At 42.3% G+C, this 16,994-nt stretch overlaps 1 protein-coding gene across 1 annotated transcript in view; it reads left to right on the forward strand.

Moving 5' to 3' along the window:
• FBN2 (fibrillin 2) overlaps positions 1 to 16,994 on the forward strand; it is a 247,924-nt gene that overhangs the window by 168,488 nt on the left and 62,442 nt on the right. The window contains exons 22-31 of the mRNA XM_082723375.1: positions 13 to 138; positions 3,299 to 3,526; positions 4,066 to 4,191; positions 8,746 to 8,874; positions 9,634 to 9,759; positions 11,982 to 12,107; positions 12,554 to 12,676; positions 12,837 to 12,962; positions 13,275 to 13,400; positions 15,018 to 15,140. Of these exons, the coding sequence (XP_082579501.1) occupies positions 13 to 138; positions 3,299 to 3,526; positions 4,066 to 4,191; positions 8,746 to 8,874; positions 9,634 to 9,759; positions 11,982 to 12,107; positions 12,554 to 12,676; positions 12,837 to 12,962; positions 13,275 to 13,400; positions 15,018 to 15,140 (1,359 nt within the window). The remainder of the gene's footprint in view (positions 1 to 12; positions 139 to 3,298; positions 3,527 to 4,065; positions 4,192 to 8,745; positions 8,875 to 9,633; positions 9,760 to 11,981; positions 12,108 to 12,553; positions 12,677 to 12,836; positions 12,963 to 13,274; positions 13,401 to 15,017; positions 15,141 to 16,994) is intronic.

Genomic DNA, 16,994 nt, shown 5'->3' on the forward strand with positions numbered 1-16,994 from the left:
ATTTCCCTGCAGACGTTAATGAGTGTGAGGTATTTCCTGGCGTTTGTCCAAATGGACGCTGTGTCAATAGCAAAGGATCTTTTCATTGTGAGTGTCCCGAAGGCCTCACATTGGATGGAACTGGCCGTGTGTGTTTGGGTAAGATTCATGTCTTTATGTATTTTATGCCTGAAACCAGGGATGGATTTTTCTTATTTCTTGGGCATTCACCTCAAACTTCAAAATCATTGGGTCAATAGCTGGAAAACTGGCTTTAAATGAGATATTTGGTGGGGGGCATCCCTAGAGGATATTTTTTAAAGTGACTGTCTTTAAATGACATGGATTCTTATAAATATAGAAAGTTGGTACTGCTCAAAAACTATCTCAAAATTTAGTTTCTTTAATCAGATATTTTAAGCAGTTTCAGTCATTCACACTGGTCAATGGAATAAGAGAACTATGTATATTATGAACATAAAAGAAGAATTGAAGACTAGTGTTAGGAGTCAACATTTATCAGTTCATTACAGCTGCACTCTTAGATAAGACAGTGGGGAAGGTCATAGGCAAGGTTTTTGTTGTTTCTCTTTGAAAACATTGCTTTATTCTAGTCATTCCTTTACCACCTTAGAGTTTTAATTAAGTTTTCTTAATGCTTTATTTTGTAAAGATCTAAAATGTAGAAGCTTTCTTTCAACATCATTAGTATGCAGATGCATACTTGGGTGGTACCTGGCTTTCTCAGCTCTTGGAGCATGTGACTTGATCATGAGTTGGAGCCCCGTTGTTGGGTGTAGAGATTAATTCAAATAAATACATAAAAATAAAAGACTTTTATTTTTGACTTCATCATTTTCAGACTCATGCTTATCTGAATATGAGTTTCATGATTGAAAAATAAACTTTTCCTTATTGTATCTAAGTAATGTTTTATTTATTTAAGGGATTTTTTTCCAATATGCTCTGGAACAGTTTTAGTTTGTGAAATAACTTTATATAGGTTTGTATTTGAAATTTAAGCTTGTAGATAAAACATGAGTAATGACAGTCTTATATTCAAAGATCTTTAAGGTATTTAAATGTATTGGTGATTTTATTTTTTAAAAAATCTTTTACTTCTTTATTAGAGCGAGCACAAGCAGTGGGGAGGGGCAGAGAGAGAGGGAGAAACAGGCTTCCAGGTGAGCAGGGAGCCCCACGTGGAGCTCCATCCCAGGACTCTGATCACAATCTGAGCAGAAGGCAAACGCTTAACTGACTAAGCCACTCAGATGCCCCACATGTATCAGTGATTTTTAAAATTAATAGTACAAAATATTTGCAGCACTGTCCGGAGTCATTATAATAACATGAATTTCATTTTAAGCTAATTTTAAATAGTGTATTTAAATTAGGATACAAAGTATGGCTATAAATTCATGTAGAAATGGTTAGGAATTATATAATATCTGGGACATGGGCATTAAGGAGGGCATGTGATGTGATGAGCACTGGGTGTTATACCCAACTAATGAATCATTGAATGCTACATCAAAAACTAATGATGTACTGTATGTTGGCTAATTGAATTTAAATTTAAAAAAAAAAGGGAAGAAAAAAAGAAATGATAAAATCCAAAGTCTAAAAATAAAATTCTTTTCAGATTTTTATTATTAAATTATTCAGAAAGGTTAGAAAAAAAGTAAAGTATCTTTTGAAGATGTCAAATAATATCTTCAGTATGGTCCAATAACTAATAATATCAAATTGCCTTCTGTAGCAAAAGGATATTATATGTGAAGATATAACTGATTGTAAATTATTACTCAACAAAATAAATTACAAAAAATATCACTCAAAAATCACACCTTTTATAAGGTTCTAAAAAGATGTATTAGAGTCTTCATGCAGGTACTTCGGTTGTTTTTGTCACTACTTGAATTATGGTACAAAAAAGAATTGTGGCTGGGATGTGAGGAAGTTACAAGAAGAGACTGACATCTGAATATGTAAAATATGCTGAGAAGAGAGTAGAGATAGACTGCTCTGATAGAAACTGATCTAGATCAGAGGTCCAAATTCAAATACTTTCCGAGGCCAGGCAGGTAACATAAATGAGGGCAGTGGTAGTAAGGCGTAGTGAGGACCACAGCAAACTGTATAGCACATGAACTATCCAGAGGTTTCCAAACACATACTTTAATTTCTGCCCAAGTCAGTAAAAATATTCCCAGGCCATATGTAGCCAGTGTGCAGGGTTTTAATTCCTGAGGCAAATCTGGACTTGGGTCGGTGTAGCAAAGACACAAGATTACTCTGTCAGGTTCTCCTGACTCTTTACACATTAAGTTCAAGTGATTTAGAGGGTGTTTTGTTTTGTTTTGTTTTTAGCTAATCTCGCTTCTTGAACAAATTACATCAGTGACCTCAGAAATAGTTTGACTTAGTCTCTAGTTCTCAGGATACCTAAATGAAACTTGTATATATTATTAAGATCCTTACTTCCTGATGGTGTTGGATGGAGTTGGTTGTGACTGAGAAGGGTTGTGACTGAGAAGGGTGTCTTAAGGTCATGAGGCTCCCAGGATTACTGCGATACCTCATGCTGGTAGGGAGCATGACTTTGGGGCTGGTATTGGTGCAGATACATAGGCAGAATCACCTACTGTGTTTGTTCAGTCTACCAAACCAGAAGAGTGAGTGAGAGAAAGCATGAGAGGGGAGAAGGTCAGAGGGAGAAGCAGACTCCCTGCAGACCTGGGTGCCCTATGTGGGACTGGATCCCAGAACTCCGGGATCATGACCCGAGCTGAAGGCAGTCACTCAATCAACTGAGCCACCCAGGTCCCCCTAAATAACTTTAAATGCAAAAACTTTTTTTTTTCATTTGTAAACCTGTTTTAATAATTGTCCCAAGTTGACAGATAGATTACAGTTGATTATTTAATGCTTCTGACTGGGACAGGACAGAACTGGTCACAAGCAACTTTAAGTAGTTCAGTGATCAAGAAGAATCTGTCACTAAAATAATCTTATTCTTTCTGAAGTGAGCAAAAAGGGATGATGGATGATGACAAGGAGGAGTCTGGTCACAAATGAACCTTTCCTTCCTGAAGGCATCTTATGAGTATAAAGTAATACCAAGGAACCCACCTTTGCTCGCTTTAAGAGAGTGTCATTATGAAGTCCATTCCAGGAGGTCAGGGACTCTGCCTCTTACCCATTATCGTATCTCCAGAGCTCGGCATCATCCCTGGTGCCAAGCAGAAACTCAGTATATGAATGGTCAGTGAGTGTGACACCTTCCTCTCAAACTGTGCTTTCACTTGCTGTGTAGACATCCGCATGGAGCAGTGTTACTTGAAGTGGGATGAAGATGAATGTGTCCATCCTGTTCCTGGAAAGTTTCGCATGGATGCCTGCTGCTGTGCAGTGGGGGCAGCTTGGGGCACGGAGTGTGAGGAATGCCCCAAACCTGGCACCAAGGAGTACGAGACCCTGTGCCCCCGGGGGCCGGGCTTTGCTAACAGAGGGGACGTTCTTACTGGGCGGCCATTTTACAAAGGTAACTCTCAAGGTTGCGTCGACCTCTCTGCCCCAAAGCCTACCTGCCACTTTCTCTCAGATTTGGTTTTGCTTTACGCATAGAATTTGCCACTTCATTTTTTTTTTTTTTTGTTAAACATGGTTTATGGCCAGCCTTAGGGCCTAGGAATATAAATCACCTATATAGGCGTTTCTGAAGTAAAGATGTAAAACACACCACTGATCTCACTTTCCCTACATCCTCCCACACTGTACCTCTGCTTCCCTTAGTGCAGCCTGACCAGATGGAGCCCTGATGTAGCAAAAAGCTCCCTATCCCCCAACCCTTACCAAACAAATGGTCAGAAGGAAAGATATCAGAACCCTTCGCTAAAAAATGCAGAATCTTTTTCACATGTGGAACTTTCTCTGGGGCATCTGTGTGATCACTGGCATTGTTGAGGGCCCTGTTTGGACTTGGGAACATTATTTGCCATCATGATAGATTTGCAGCTTTCACTGAGGAACCCACATGTTTAGATCAACTGGCTCTCTGTTCCTGCTTTGTTCTGCTTTCAGATATCAATGAATGCAAAGCTTTTCCTGGGATGTGTACTTACGGCAAGTGCAGAAATACAATTGGCAGCTTCAAGTGCCGTTGCAACAGTGGCTTTGCTCTGGACACAGAGGAAAGAAACTGCACAGGTGAGACTGCTCTCTGGCTGGATTTGGCCAACCCTGGCTCCCTTCCTTTGCTCTGTTGGAAAGTACTGCTTTTGTAAAAGCCCGGGTTTGACTTTTTAGGTTTATTTCCCCCTGCTCTTAAATCACTTCTCCAAACCAGCTCTTGTGAGAGCTGCATCACCAGCATGAAAATGCTGTCTGTTCTACCAAAGGAACCACAGAAAAATAGGATTTCCAAAATTATGAACACACTAGAGCAACCATTCATTGTATAAATGCTTTATAGTATCTCTTAAGAATTATAAAGTTTTTAATAGAGCAGTTGTAACTTATTTTCCTAAACTGTGAAGAGTTTTCTTAATTATGCTCTAGTTGCCATCCATATATCCCTGTCCATACCTGTTCCCTTTAGTTTGAAGATAGGAGGTCCACATTTTTCTATGACATGAAATAAATTATTCCAGACACTTGAAATATATCTCCAAGATTTTATTTTCACAACTCCATTCATCTCCTCCTTGAACATTTTCCTTCCCTCTTGCCCTCACCTGTTCTGATCTCTACTCATGTGCTTCTAACTCCTTCCTCACTTCCTACTGCGGAAGGCACTGGAGTCCCCACGTTGCCGTCCCCCTAGACCATCACCAGAGCATTTCCAGACTGTCTACCTCCCCTGCTGCCCCAGCTCCTCAGCCCCCATGTGGCTTTCCTGCTTGACTCTATCTGCATCTCACATCTTTGCCTTCAGCCGGACTCAAGGCTGCTCAGCAATACTACTCGCCCCTTACCTTCCTGACTGACTCTCTGCTCCACCTCTAGACCTCCTCTGAGCAGCACCCTCTCTCAGACCCCCCTGCTCCCTGCTGCTTTTCTTTCTTGAGATCCACTCTCATGGCCAGATCTCTTCCCACACGCCCCTCCCTCTGGCAATGGGATGTCATCTTCCATGGTTTTCCACTCCACGTACCCTCCTTGCTGCTCCTCTCCAGCTCTTGTCAGTAGGCTCCCTACTCTCTCTGCAGTACTTCCCTCCCTTTCCTGTTGCTTTCCCTGGACCTGAAAACAAGTTCACACTATTTACTCTGCCATCTACTCCCTCATGCTGCCACCCTGTTTCCCTGCTTTTATCTCTACACCTTGCTTTCTTGAAGAGCCATTTGCTTTGTACTCCCATGTGATTTTGACTTTTGCCCTCTCTCGTTCAGGCACATAAATGCCCTCTCACAGAACACCTTTGTCAAGTTGTAAAAAGACCTTTCTCTTGGTGCTTAAACTCCAAGACCTCTGTGCTGGCTACATCCCCTCCTTAATTTTCTTCTCTCTTGGCCTCCATGGGACTTTCTGTCTCTTTCATCCTTCTGTGTCAACAATGTTTTTTCTCTCATTGTTTTTCTCAACAATGTTTTTTCTTTCATCTCACAGATTCTTCTTGCTCTTGGCATTTCCAGAGTCCTCTGCCTCTCATAGCTGCCCATGCGCCTGTGCCTTCACAAGTGGGCTCTGCTGAGCGGACTCCTCAGTGAGAGCTCTGTCCCAGCCTCTGCCCAAGTGCCACACTTGCAGCTCTTCACTTTAACCCCACTTTGTCCCATATCCACCCTTCCTCTCTGCCTAACAACTTCCATGTCTAGCAGTAGCATCATTTCACTCAGGATCGAGGCCTCAGACTGTTTTGATCTCTCCTGCACAAGGAAGAAGTTATGTGTAGTCTCCATCATAGTGGCTGTTTCAAGTACTAGACTCTTTTCTTCAAGGCTATCTCAGGTACTGGCTTTGCTCCTCAGTAAATAGACTCCCTGCAGAGATGAGCCTGCAGAAAGTTTACTAGCAGAAGGGGGCAAAGGGGGCATCTGGTCAGCCGTCAGTCCCAGCGTGGTTCTCACCCCACCCCACTGGGAGCTCTGGATCTAGGATGGCCCAGCAGAACTGTCTTAGGGCAATAAGACTAGGTGTTTATGGACCTGCATGGTCAGTCTTTGGATACATCTGCCCAGAGAGGGGGTGTGAGTGTGAGGAAGGGTCCTCTTCACTGAGGCATTTCTTCAAGATAGTTTACACCTCAGGTCTTTGTGCCCCCAAAGTCCCCAACAGCAGTGGGGGAAAGGGTAGTAAGTCCTTCCTTCCTGAAGGGGGAACTGGACAACCCATGGCAGTATTCACTGCATAGCAGACTTTCCAGTGTCTCCATCCCACTGATCATCTCTTCTGATCCTTCATGTTCACCAACCACCACGTGTTACTTCCCACAAAGCAACTCTCAGTGACTCCCAGTTTGAAACCTGGGTGAAGACAGGATTCTTTCAGTTCTGACTCCACTTCCTATTTTTGATGGGAAATTATCCATGTTACTTAATGACTCTGAAATCCACCTTCTTTATTTTTTTTACTTTTTTAAAACCCTCCTTCTTTAATTGTGTAAGAGAGACATTTGTTGGTCACACTGCAATGTTGCTGTGTATAATGTGAAAGCACGGTTGGATACTGTTGGCTGCCTTTCTTCACCACATTTAAAGCCCATCCTTCTTTTGGCATCCTCACTGATCACACCCATCCTCCCTGTCCTTGCACTATCAATCTCTGCAGTCCGGCCAGTCTGCAATGTACTGTTCTCTGAAATGTATTATTTGTTTTCCCCTGTGCATTCTATCTCTTGTCCTTCTCTTCATTCTGCTTCTTTAAAGTTAGAATTTTTAAAAAAAATTTATTTATGTATTTTAGAGGGAGAGAGAGTGTGAGCCCAGGGAGGGGCAGAGGGAGAGAGAAACTTCATCAGACTCCTCACTGAGCTTAGGGCTCAGTGCGGGGCTTGATCTCAAATCCCTGAGATCATGACCAGAGAAGAAACCAAGAATTGGTCACTCATCCAGCTTTGTAACCCAGTGGCCCCTAAAGTTAGGATTTCTATACATGCTTCAAGGACCAGTTCAAAGCTACCTTCTCCCAAAACACCAGTTTTTAGCAGAAAACCATTTCTATGGACACAGCAGTCTGTATGAGACAGGCACTCTTCTGAGCGCTTGATGAATACTGACTTGCTTAATTCTAGCCGGTGGGTTTTACTATACTCCCCCATTTTATTGATGTGGAAATTGAGGCACACAGAAATGAAATTATTTTCCTAAGCCTCTTCACCCAGTAGGTGATAGAACTAGGACTGCTACCTAGGGGTCTGCTTCCAGAGTCCACACTCCACACTGTGCATCTCCCAGCACATCACATCAACTAGAGTGTGTCAATGCTCTGCCAGTGAGTTTATTCTTTGTTCTTCAAATGGCTCTAACTACCAGTTTCTAGATACTGATAGACAACAAGTAAGAGAATCAATAATGCATATTGTTAGCTGCCTAACTGAATCAGTGAATGGTGGTAAGAATTTTGTTTAAAAGCCTATCTTCAGTATTGCCTATAACTAGGGAAATAAATAAAGACCGGATGCGAGGAGAAAGCGTTCGATGTCCAGAGACTGAGATGCCCAGGAGAGCATGTACAAGTTACCCACTGATAAACCCTGTGATGGCAGAACTTTGGAATTAAAATAGAGATGCCAGCAAAGGCATTTCTTCCTCCTGTGACCAAAATAATGTCATGGTTTTTTTTTTTAAAGACTTTATTTGACAGAGAGAGATCACAAGTAGGCAGAGAGGCAGGCAGAGAGAGAGAGAGAGAGAGGAAGGGAAGCAGGCTCCCCACTGAGCAGAGAGCCCGATGTGGGGCCCGATCTCAGGACCCTGAGATCATGACCTGAGCCAAAGGCAGAGGCTTAACCCACTGAGCCACCCAGGTGCCCCATGTTTTCTTAATTATACTTTATAGACATGACTTCTCCATTAAAAAAAAACAAAAAACACCTCATTTACAAGCATGGGATGTTTCTCAGAAAATTTTGTTTTTGATAATGTAAAGGCTACCGATGAAGGTTCTTATTTTCCATAGTATGTAAAAAGTGACAAACACATCATTTTTCTTTATTTTTATTTTGAGAAATAAGTGAGTATTGTTTCCACATCTGAACATGACAAAAGAACATCCCCCGGAGCATGTCGCACGTCCCAGTTATATATGTACGCTGTCTAGCCTGAAGCTGGCTGGCTATGCTGGTCAGCAGCCTCCCCTGCTCAAGGGGACAGCAGCCCCAGCAGACTCCCCAATGTTGGGCGGGCTGCAGGAGACAATCACCGCGCTCTCACTTGGTGACAGGACTTCATTCCATGTGCCTGCTGCTTCCACACCTAATCACCTGCCCTGTCCGGCTCATGCTGCAGTTGCTCTGTTCATCCCTCTGTTACCACTTCTAAGCCACAAAGAGATATCCACAATTCCAGAATTCTTAAAGGCAAATGCACAGTCTGCCTGTTGGCCACGACAGTTTTGGCAGTTGGGGAAAGGAATGTGCCCAAGGCCCCATCCGCCTGGAGTTGATCTCTGACACGTAAAGCTTCCTGCTGCTGGCCACTGACCTCTCTGGCACCTTCCGTGGGCTGCACCTTTTCCGGAGAGGCCACACCTGCCTCACTGCTCTTCAGTACCTGCTCTGCTCATGCTATTTTTTTATTTCTTTTCAACCTTATGAATTAGACATTGATGAGTGCAGGATTTCTCCTGACCTCTGTGGAAGTGGCATCTGTGTCAACACGCCCGGCAGCTTTGAGTGTGAGTGCTTCGAAGGCTACGAAAGTGGGTTCATGATGATGAAGAACTGCATGGGTAAGTGTGCTTCAGCTCTTCCTACCCAGTCTCCAACCAGAGAGCTTGACCGTGGCTTGTCTCCAAGCTGTTAGCTGAATGATTGACCAGGCACTGTGGTGAGCAAGAGAATGGATGTCACTATCAGACAGGAAATCTCCTAGATGACTCTCGGGCAGCTCCAACCTCTTGGTGCCCTCTTGCCAGTGAGACAGCAAGACTGGGTTCTTTTTGTTCACAGAATCTAAAATCAATACAGACTACCCAGAAGGGTTTCACTTGACATGTGTGACCTTGTGTGGTGACCCCAAATTTATAATCAGCCATGCAAATTCCATGATATTTATTTGTGTGTTACTACAAATTCTTGGTACTGCCTGTCTTTTGGTCTGTATTTAGTGACTTCCAGGATTCACCAAAGGAGACATAAAAGGTGACCAGTCTATGATTTTTCTTTTACTTTGATTAGTAAAAATAAATAGCAGTGTCTGGTGTCTGGACTTTAGTGTGATGTGAAACTAATATTGTTTATTTTTATCTCATGAATCTGCTTGTTTCATACAAGTCAATTCCCTGGCAACTTGCTGTCTTTAAGAAAAAAACTTACCATTTATTTACTGGTAGTAGAAAAAGTGAGGAGACCATTAACCCATCTCCTCTGAAACTTGTCTCTTATATTTGCGTCCCACTTCCCCCACAGCATAATTTTCCCCCCATGCTGTATATGTGAATATTTTTCCCACAGAGTTCTTTAATTGATCTCACGTTTTTACCTTTCAGACATTGACGAATGTGAACGTAACCCTCTCCTTTGTAGGGGTGGCACCTGTGTGAACACTGAGGGCAGCTTTCAATGTGACTGTCCATTGGGGCACGAGCTGTCACCGTCACGTGAGGACTGTGTGGGTGAGTTTGTCTCCTCAGCACATGAACCCACCCAGCTCACCTGGTGAAGATCATAGAGATCAGTGGTCAATTTTAACAAACTGGTTGTTTTTGGCATGTGCAATCTAGCTGGTTAAAAGTTGGAAATTTAGAACCCCTTTATTTGTATTTGGGCTGTGTCTTTAGAGAATGTCTCAGTGACACGTTTGAAGCCGACGTTGTCCTGGCTACCCACTGTTTGACAGCAAGTGTGCTGGTGGTGGGCCCTGTGGCAAGCCATGGAGTTCCTTCCTCCACAGATGGAATGGGAAAGCTGCTGGTGGAAGGGCTCCTCCCTTGATGGCACGTGCGTTCACCTGTGCAGCTACCTGCCATTCATTCAGTGGAGTCTGTTCAACACTCCTATGTTTGTCAACACAGGGTCTGCTCCTTTGTGTGTGAACATGTGAGCTACCTCCTCACCCACCTGTCATAGAAAAATCCTGGTCTCTGCTGGCAGAGCTGATGGGTGGGAGTAGCAGATTGAGGAGAGAACACCGGCTGGTCACACTGCTTTTCATATGTATACGGAGGCCTCTGGGACTGGTGGGCACAAGCATATTGGTTTTAAAACCTTTATGTATCCAGGAAACACTTTCTTCACAGAAAATCTTTCTTGCAAGTATCAACAAATGAAACGGTTTTTAAAACAGAGTAGATGCCACACACACCCCCAATTCAATAGAGAATTTGAGAACACCTTTCCATTAGACATGTATTTATTTATAAACCCTATTTATATTGTTCTGCTAATATATTAGGTGAATCTTAAATCATACACTAAACAGACATTTTTAAAAGGTAAATTGAAAAAGTTTTGAAGTTTTTTTTCTTAAAGATTTTATTTATTTGAAAAGAGCCAAAGAGAGAGCATGAGCATTGGGGAGGGGCAAAGGCAGAAGCAGCAGCAGACTCCCCATGAAACAGGGAGCCGGACATGGGGCTGGACCCTAGGACCCTGGGATCATAACCTGAGCTAAAGGCAAATGCTTAACTGACTGAGCCACCCGGGTGCCTCTAAATATTTTTATTTCACTTTAAAAGTGGTACTAAAACATTTTCATAGAGGTGATTACAGAATATTTGTTTATCTTTCTGATGCAGTAAATCAGAGAGCTCTTTCTAACTTGAGTTTTAAGGACTTAAAAAAATTTTGTTAGTTTTCATGGATCCTATATTTGAAAAAAAAGTACCCCTTACAGGTATATTATAGAAGATGCATATTTTTGCAAATTTAATGATCATAGATACAAATCCACATGTCACATAGTCTTATTGGTAATTTTGAGACTTTGAGATGAAGGTCTTATTTTACCTGATTATAGTGTTACTGTATTTACCTTACATTGTGTCTCACAGTAGGTTGTATGCCCCTATTTTCTTGCTGTTCTCTTATAATTGCATTAATAGCACTACTTGATTCCACAGACCTTTGCAGAAGTTTTTATAAGACACCTGCCTATCTCACAAAGATTAGTTGGTTTTAGGTATTCCAGATTCACCTATCGAGGCACACTAAACACTGTAAGGTGGAAACATATAAACAGTGCAGGCCCTGGTATCAGGCCCTGTGACTTGGGGAACCAGCCATCTTCCCTCAGGATCCTCCACATTATGCAGGCAACTCTTGACCATCTAATAAAGACCAGGTGAGCCTGCCAGTGTAAATTTATATATTAAATATTAGTAAGTCTTATTTCTGGCATGTGCTACATGTGCATGGTCTCATGTTCACGATCCACATGTGGCTACTTAAATTTAATTAAAATTTGGTAACATTAAAAATTTAATTCCTGGGGCACCTGGCTGACTGAGTTGGTAAACCATGTGACTCTTGATTTTGGGTTTGTGAGTTTGAGCCCCATGTTGGGCAAAGAGAGGACTTAAAAAAATTAAGTTTAAAAAATGTTTTTAAATTTTGATTCCTTCATCATTTGGTTCATGCTTCCAGTGCTCAATGGCAGCAGTGTATTGGATAGCAGAGATATGGAACATTCCCATCAGTGTACAGAGTTCTCCTGGACAGTACTATCTTAGATAGAAATACAGATAGCAGTATTTTCTTTGAACATCCCAGGAGATCAACTTCCTTCCCTGCAAAGTATGCAAACCACTGTGGGGACCAGCAGTGGCATGCAGCATTTCTTGGTGCTTTAAGTGATGTGGTTACTGCCAAGACATTAATGTTATGTATCTTTTTGTAGATATAAATGAATGCTCCCTGAGTGACAATCTCTGTAGAAATGGAAAATGTGTGAACATGATTGGAACCTATCAGTGCTCCTGTAATCCTGGGTACCAGGCCACGCCAGACCGGCAGGGCTGTACGGGTAAGCATCCACCAGAGGGATCTACAACTTGCATTTCTAAAAATGAGTCTAGGACAGCTCCTGACACTGAACTTACTGTAATGAAGCCAGTGGAAGTCCTTTGTCTGAAACACAAATCTCAGAATGGGGCAGAGCTGTAGGATGCCACTGTCTTGTGGTTTTGCAGAGGAGTCTCTGGTTTTATCATGGAAAACATCCTTAACTTGTAATGACTGCATTTCTGAGTTCTGTAATCTTGGGCTCCTGGGGCTACATGTCTGATAGAACGCTATCTGAAAGGAAGTAAAAAGAGCTAAGAAAGATCAATGGTAGAAAGATAAACCAACGCATTAGTGGGGAGAGAAATCCAAAGCCATTTTAAGCATTATCTGTTTAAAGAGAAGAAAATCTCGCTACTTTGAAGGAAGTAGACCTGACAAGTAATAGGTCACATGTTGTTTTCACAGATATCGACGAGTGTATGATTATGAATGGAGGCTGCGACACGCGGTGCACGAACTCAGAAGGCAGCTATGAATGCAGCTGCAGCAAGGGCTATGCCCTGATGCCCGACGGGAGGTCGTGCGCGGGTACAGAGTGGACTGGGGGGGGTGAACCATGCACAGCTCACTGCTGGTACCTCACAGAGCTCGCTCCAGATATCTAGAGTGGGCCTGGATGGGAAACGCAGTATTTGAGCTTACTCAAAGCCAGTCTCATTCTTACTTAATGCTAATCTTCTGTCATCAGATATTGACGAATGTGAAAATAATCCTGACATCTGTGATGGCGGCCAGTGTACCAACATTCCTGGGGAGTACCGCTGTCTGTGTTATGATGGCTTCATGGCTTCAATGGACATGAAAACGTGCATTGGTGGGTGCCATAAAGACAGGATAAATGTTACGCATCTATCTGCACACACACAAGTGCACATACATTTAAACATGAAAGAAAGAGGCTTTTTCAGTTACTTTAAAAATTTAAGCCACTGTATTACAGGGTGGGAAAGCTGAAACAGAAGAATTATTTGAACATAATTCTAGAAAATAATACTATGTCTTGCAGATAGATTATGTTTTAACTTTTACCTGTGTATTTCAATGTTATGCTCTTCAGTTAAAAGAGAGCTTTCACATTCCTAGGATGAACAAATATTAACCAAACTATTGAAAATAAATTTTCTAGATGTGAATGAGTGTGACTTAAATTCAAACATCTGCATGTTTGGGGAATGTGAGAACACCAAGGGATCCTTCATCTGCCACTGTCAGCTGGGTTATTCCGTGAAGAAGGGGACCACAGGATGCACAGGTAGGTCCCACACTAGAGCCCCCTGTTCTCTGGCTTCTCCTATTTCAGAGGCCAGCCTTCAACATCACAAGGTCCTTTGCGCCTATGAGACTGTGACCCACACCAGGAATGACCACGTGATGAGCACATGCCCCAGGGCATGTGTGCGGGGTTTGTCCCCTCTCTGGTGGCACAGTGCTTCAGCCACCCTGCCACGGAGCAGGTTGCTGTCTGCCTGCAGAGTGGGGGCAGGGCCCTGGTGTCCAGTCCCATGTGTTTGCCGAGTAGTAGCTGCTCTTCGCACTGCTCTCTTTCTTAGGAGGCCCGCTGCCCACACAGAAGACACAAGGAGAGAGCACCACAGACCCGGAGCCATTCCTCTTGTGGCTTGTTTTTGCAGCTCTTCTGACTGGGCGGAATTAGTGTGGACTTCTGCTTAGATCCTTTGACTTCCTCTCCCCCATCTTTTCCCCTCTTTTTTCCTCTTCTCTATTTGCTTTTGCCCTCTCTTGCCTCGGCCCCAGTTGACCCCTTCTTTTCTCTCTCCACTTTCTTTCCTTGCTCACCCCATCTACTTTGTCTCTTGTTACCTTTCTCTGTTAAATAAGTTGTGAGCTTTTGCATAAAATAGGCGGGGAAGTCCCAAGGTGAGCGCTTTGGACCAGGTCTTCCTCATTGTTCAATTTAAAGCCATCATTACCATTTTCTCAAGACAGGTTGTGGGTGGCTTGGACTGCAGCCTGGGGCTTAACCTGACACCTTAAGAGACAGGCGGGTGAGGAAGAAGGGGTGCTCTGCATGTTCATCGCTAGGAAGGTTGATGCAAAGCCAGTCACTCTGTGGGCATGTGTGTGCACGCATATGTGTACACACATGTGTGTGAACATAGGATTGCAGCTCTACGATGTGTAATCATTGAACTGGGTGGAGAAGATTATTCTTTCTATTCTGGGAACCTCTGGCGAACCAAAGCTACATAGTTCATATGTACATATATGAACTATACATATATACATATACATGCATATGCATATATAATGTGTATATATCTGTGTATATGTATAGATGTGTGTTTATGTGGTGAAAGCTTCTCATTTTCCAGGTATAATTTCCAATGGGTATTTTTACACATTCTCAAATAAAAGCTGAATACACCCTAAAATGATAGTTTTCAAAAACTTTATACCTATACTGTATCGATTCTAAAAATGACAAGAATTATTACTTACTTTAAGTCAGGTTTATTTAAATCTTTATGAAAAACGTAATAAATATTAATAGGAAAGAATTGGAGGGTCTTACTTTGGAAATGCAATTTCTTTTGACATCTTATAATCTCGCCTTCCACATGGAGTTTTTTCTGGGCCCGGGCAGAGAGGAGAATGGGGGAGTCTCTCTCTTCTACCGGAAAGTGACAGGCAGTTTCCTCTAGTAGGGAAAGGCTTGTTTGACTTGGATCATGAACTTCCAAATCTTCTTGGCGCCTACAAAATTAAAAATGATGTTAGTGTTTTTTTTCCATACCAATTTAGGTATTTCCATGTTTACTTTAAAATTTTACCTGTGCAGAATTATACTTGGAAATAGAATTAATGAGCTTTATATTTAATTTTCATCGTATTAACTGTGGCTTCTCAGATGTTGACGAGTGTGAAATTGGTGCCCACAACTGTGACATGCATGCCTCCTGTCTCAACGTCCCGGGAAGCTTCAAGTGCAGCTGCAGAGAAGGCTGGGTTGGAAATGGCATCAAATGCATTGGTGAGTTTGCATATATGAACAGCCTTTGCTAGGACACAAAATTCTTGGAGGCTTTTCTTTGCACAGTGGTTAACCCACGTACTTGAATAGGAACACGCTCTTGCCTTTCATTTATTTTCTTGAAAATTAAAGACAATCTTTAGTTGCAAGGTAATTCCTGCCTAAGAGTTTCCTTTAACCTTGGCATAAATTATCACATCACAGCAGTATGCCTTGGCATCTGCTTTTTAATGTGTTGTTGCTCAGTAAAAATTATTTGATGTGTAGCCAGAAATCCAAATAGATGTATGATGAAAAATGACTTATGTATTTTTCCAGTCTTTTCATACAGCAATCAGTGAGACTTAGAATCCAGTGAAACCCATGAAGGAAATGGAAAGGTTTTACCAGATAATCTCAGTCTGTACCTGGTCAGTACCAGCTTCTTAGTAGAAAATAGAATTCCTCTTCCAGAGAAAACAAAAGGTTTTGCTGGATTCCAGGAGGTCTGATTGGGACAGAGGAGATTAGAAGGGTGGGTGCCATTCTGCAGGCTTTCAAGTTGCTGAGCTGGGGTCTCCTCAGTCTTTTCTAGCTGGAAGGCGGGGGCCTGGTTCTTCCCCTCACTACCCCACATAGCACTGCTTCCTATGCTCACTGTTTTGCATTCTTGACCAACAAAGCCGTGTTCCAACTGGTTAGAATTATCCAGGTCAACTTAAAGCAGAAAATAAAACAAGCTCAACTGACCTCCCTAGGATTACTCACTAAAAGCTTATAAGCCAGCAGAAGGCATTGAAGAAGAGAGCCTTAAGATGTGTTAACAGTAACATCAGTTAATTGAAATATACTCTCTTCAGGTGTTTTATACTTGCCTAATGTGTAGGAGCTGACTGTGAATATAAATGATCATACTTTCCAAATAACTTTGCTAAGTAATGTTCTCTGATGGCATCATTCAGTTCACTAGCTACCCGCTTCTGGTCCAGCCATCACTGTTATCATTAATCTCGCAGGTTTTCTTTTTTTTTCTTTTGGTTTTTTTTGTTTTTGTTTTGTTTTGTTTTTTGTTTTGTTTTCAGCCATATCCCCATTCCTGTTTTCTGGCCCTATGGGCTACTGGTTTCCTCTTTTCTAGCCTTCCTTTTTTGTGTTCATCCATCCATCACTCAGGCCAACTATTGCAAAATACAAAAAATATGACTGTGTCCAGATACTTTTACTCCAAAACATCATCCAAATTCATTCTCTTCTTTCCATCTCCATCCCGCTGCTCCAATCTCAACCATTCTGCCTCCTCCCATCTCTCTCTGTCTCTTCCTCTCTCTGTTGGAGGCAAAGGGAACATCCTCATAGTCTTCTTATTGCCTTGTTGGTCCCATAATCCATTCTCCACATAGCAGCCAGAGAGATCTCTTAACCCATGAATTTTTATCTCTTTACAATTGTCATCTGAATCCTCAAATTGAGGATAAAATGTAGCTTCCTTCCTGTGGTTTACAAGATCCTATAGTCTCCTCCCATAGCTCTCCAGCTTCAGCTTCCATCAGCTCCAGCTCCTACGTTCTATTTTATCACTCTGGCTCCCTTGGTGTCTTTTATCACATTGAGATCTTTTCTGCCTTAGCATCTCTAAATAAGCTATTCCCTCAGGAAGGAATACCATTCCCTGCTTCCGGACAATAGACTGATTCATTGTTCCAGTGTGAAGTTCACTGAGAACTCCCTCCCCAGTGGGACCTTCCTTGCTCCTACAGACCAAACGAGAGGCCCATTTTACTCCCTTTTTTCCATGGGACATACAACATGTTTGACATAATCAGTATTTCTGTGTTTAGCATGTTTCATTTTTACTAGACTAGACTCTGTGAGATC

Source organism: Mustela nivalis (genome assembly GCF_964662115.1).
Source record: "Mustela nivalis genome assembly, chromosome: 3".
Lineage (NCBI taxonomy): Eukaryota > Metazoa > Chordata > Mammalia > Carnivora > Mustelidae > Mustela > Mustela nivalis.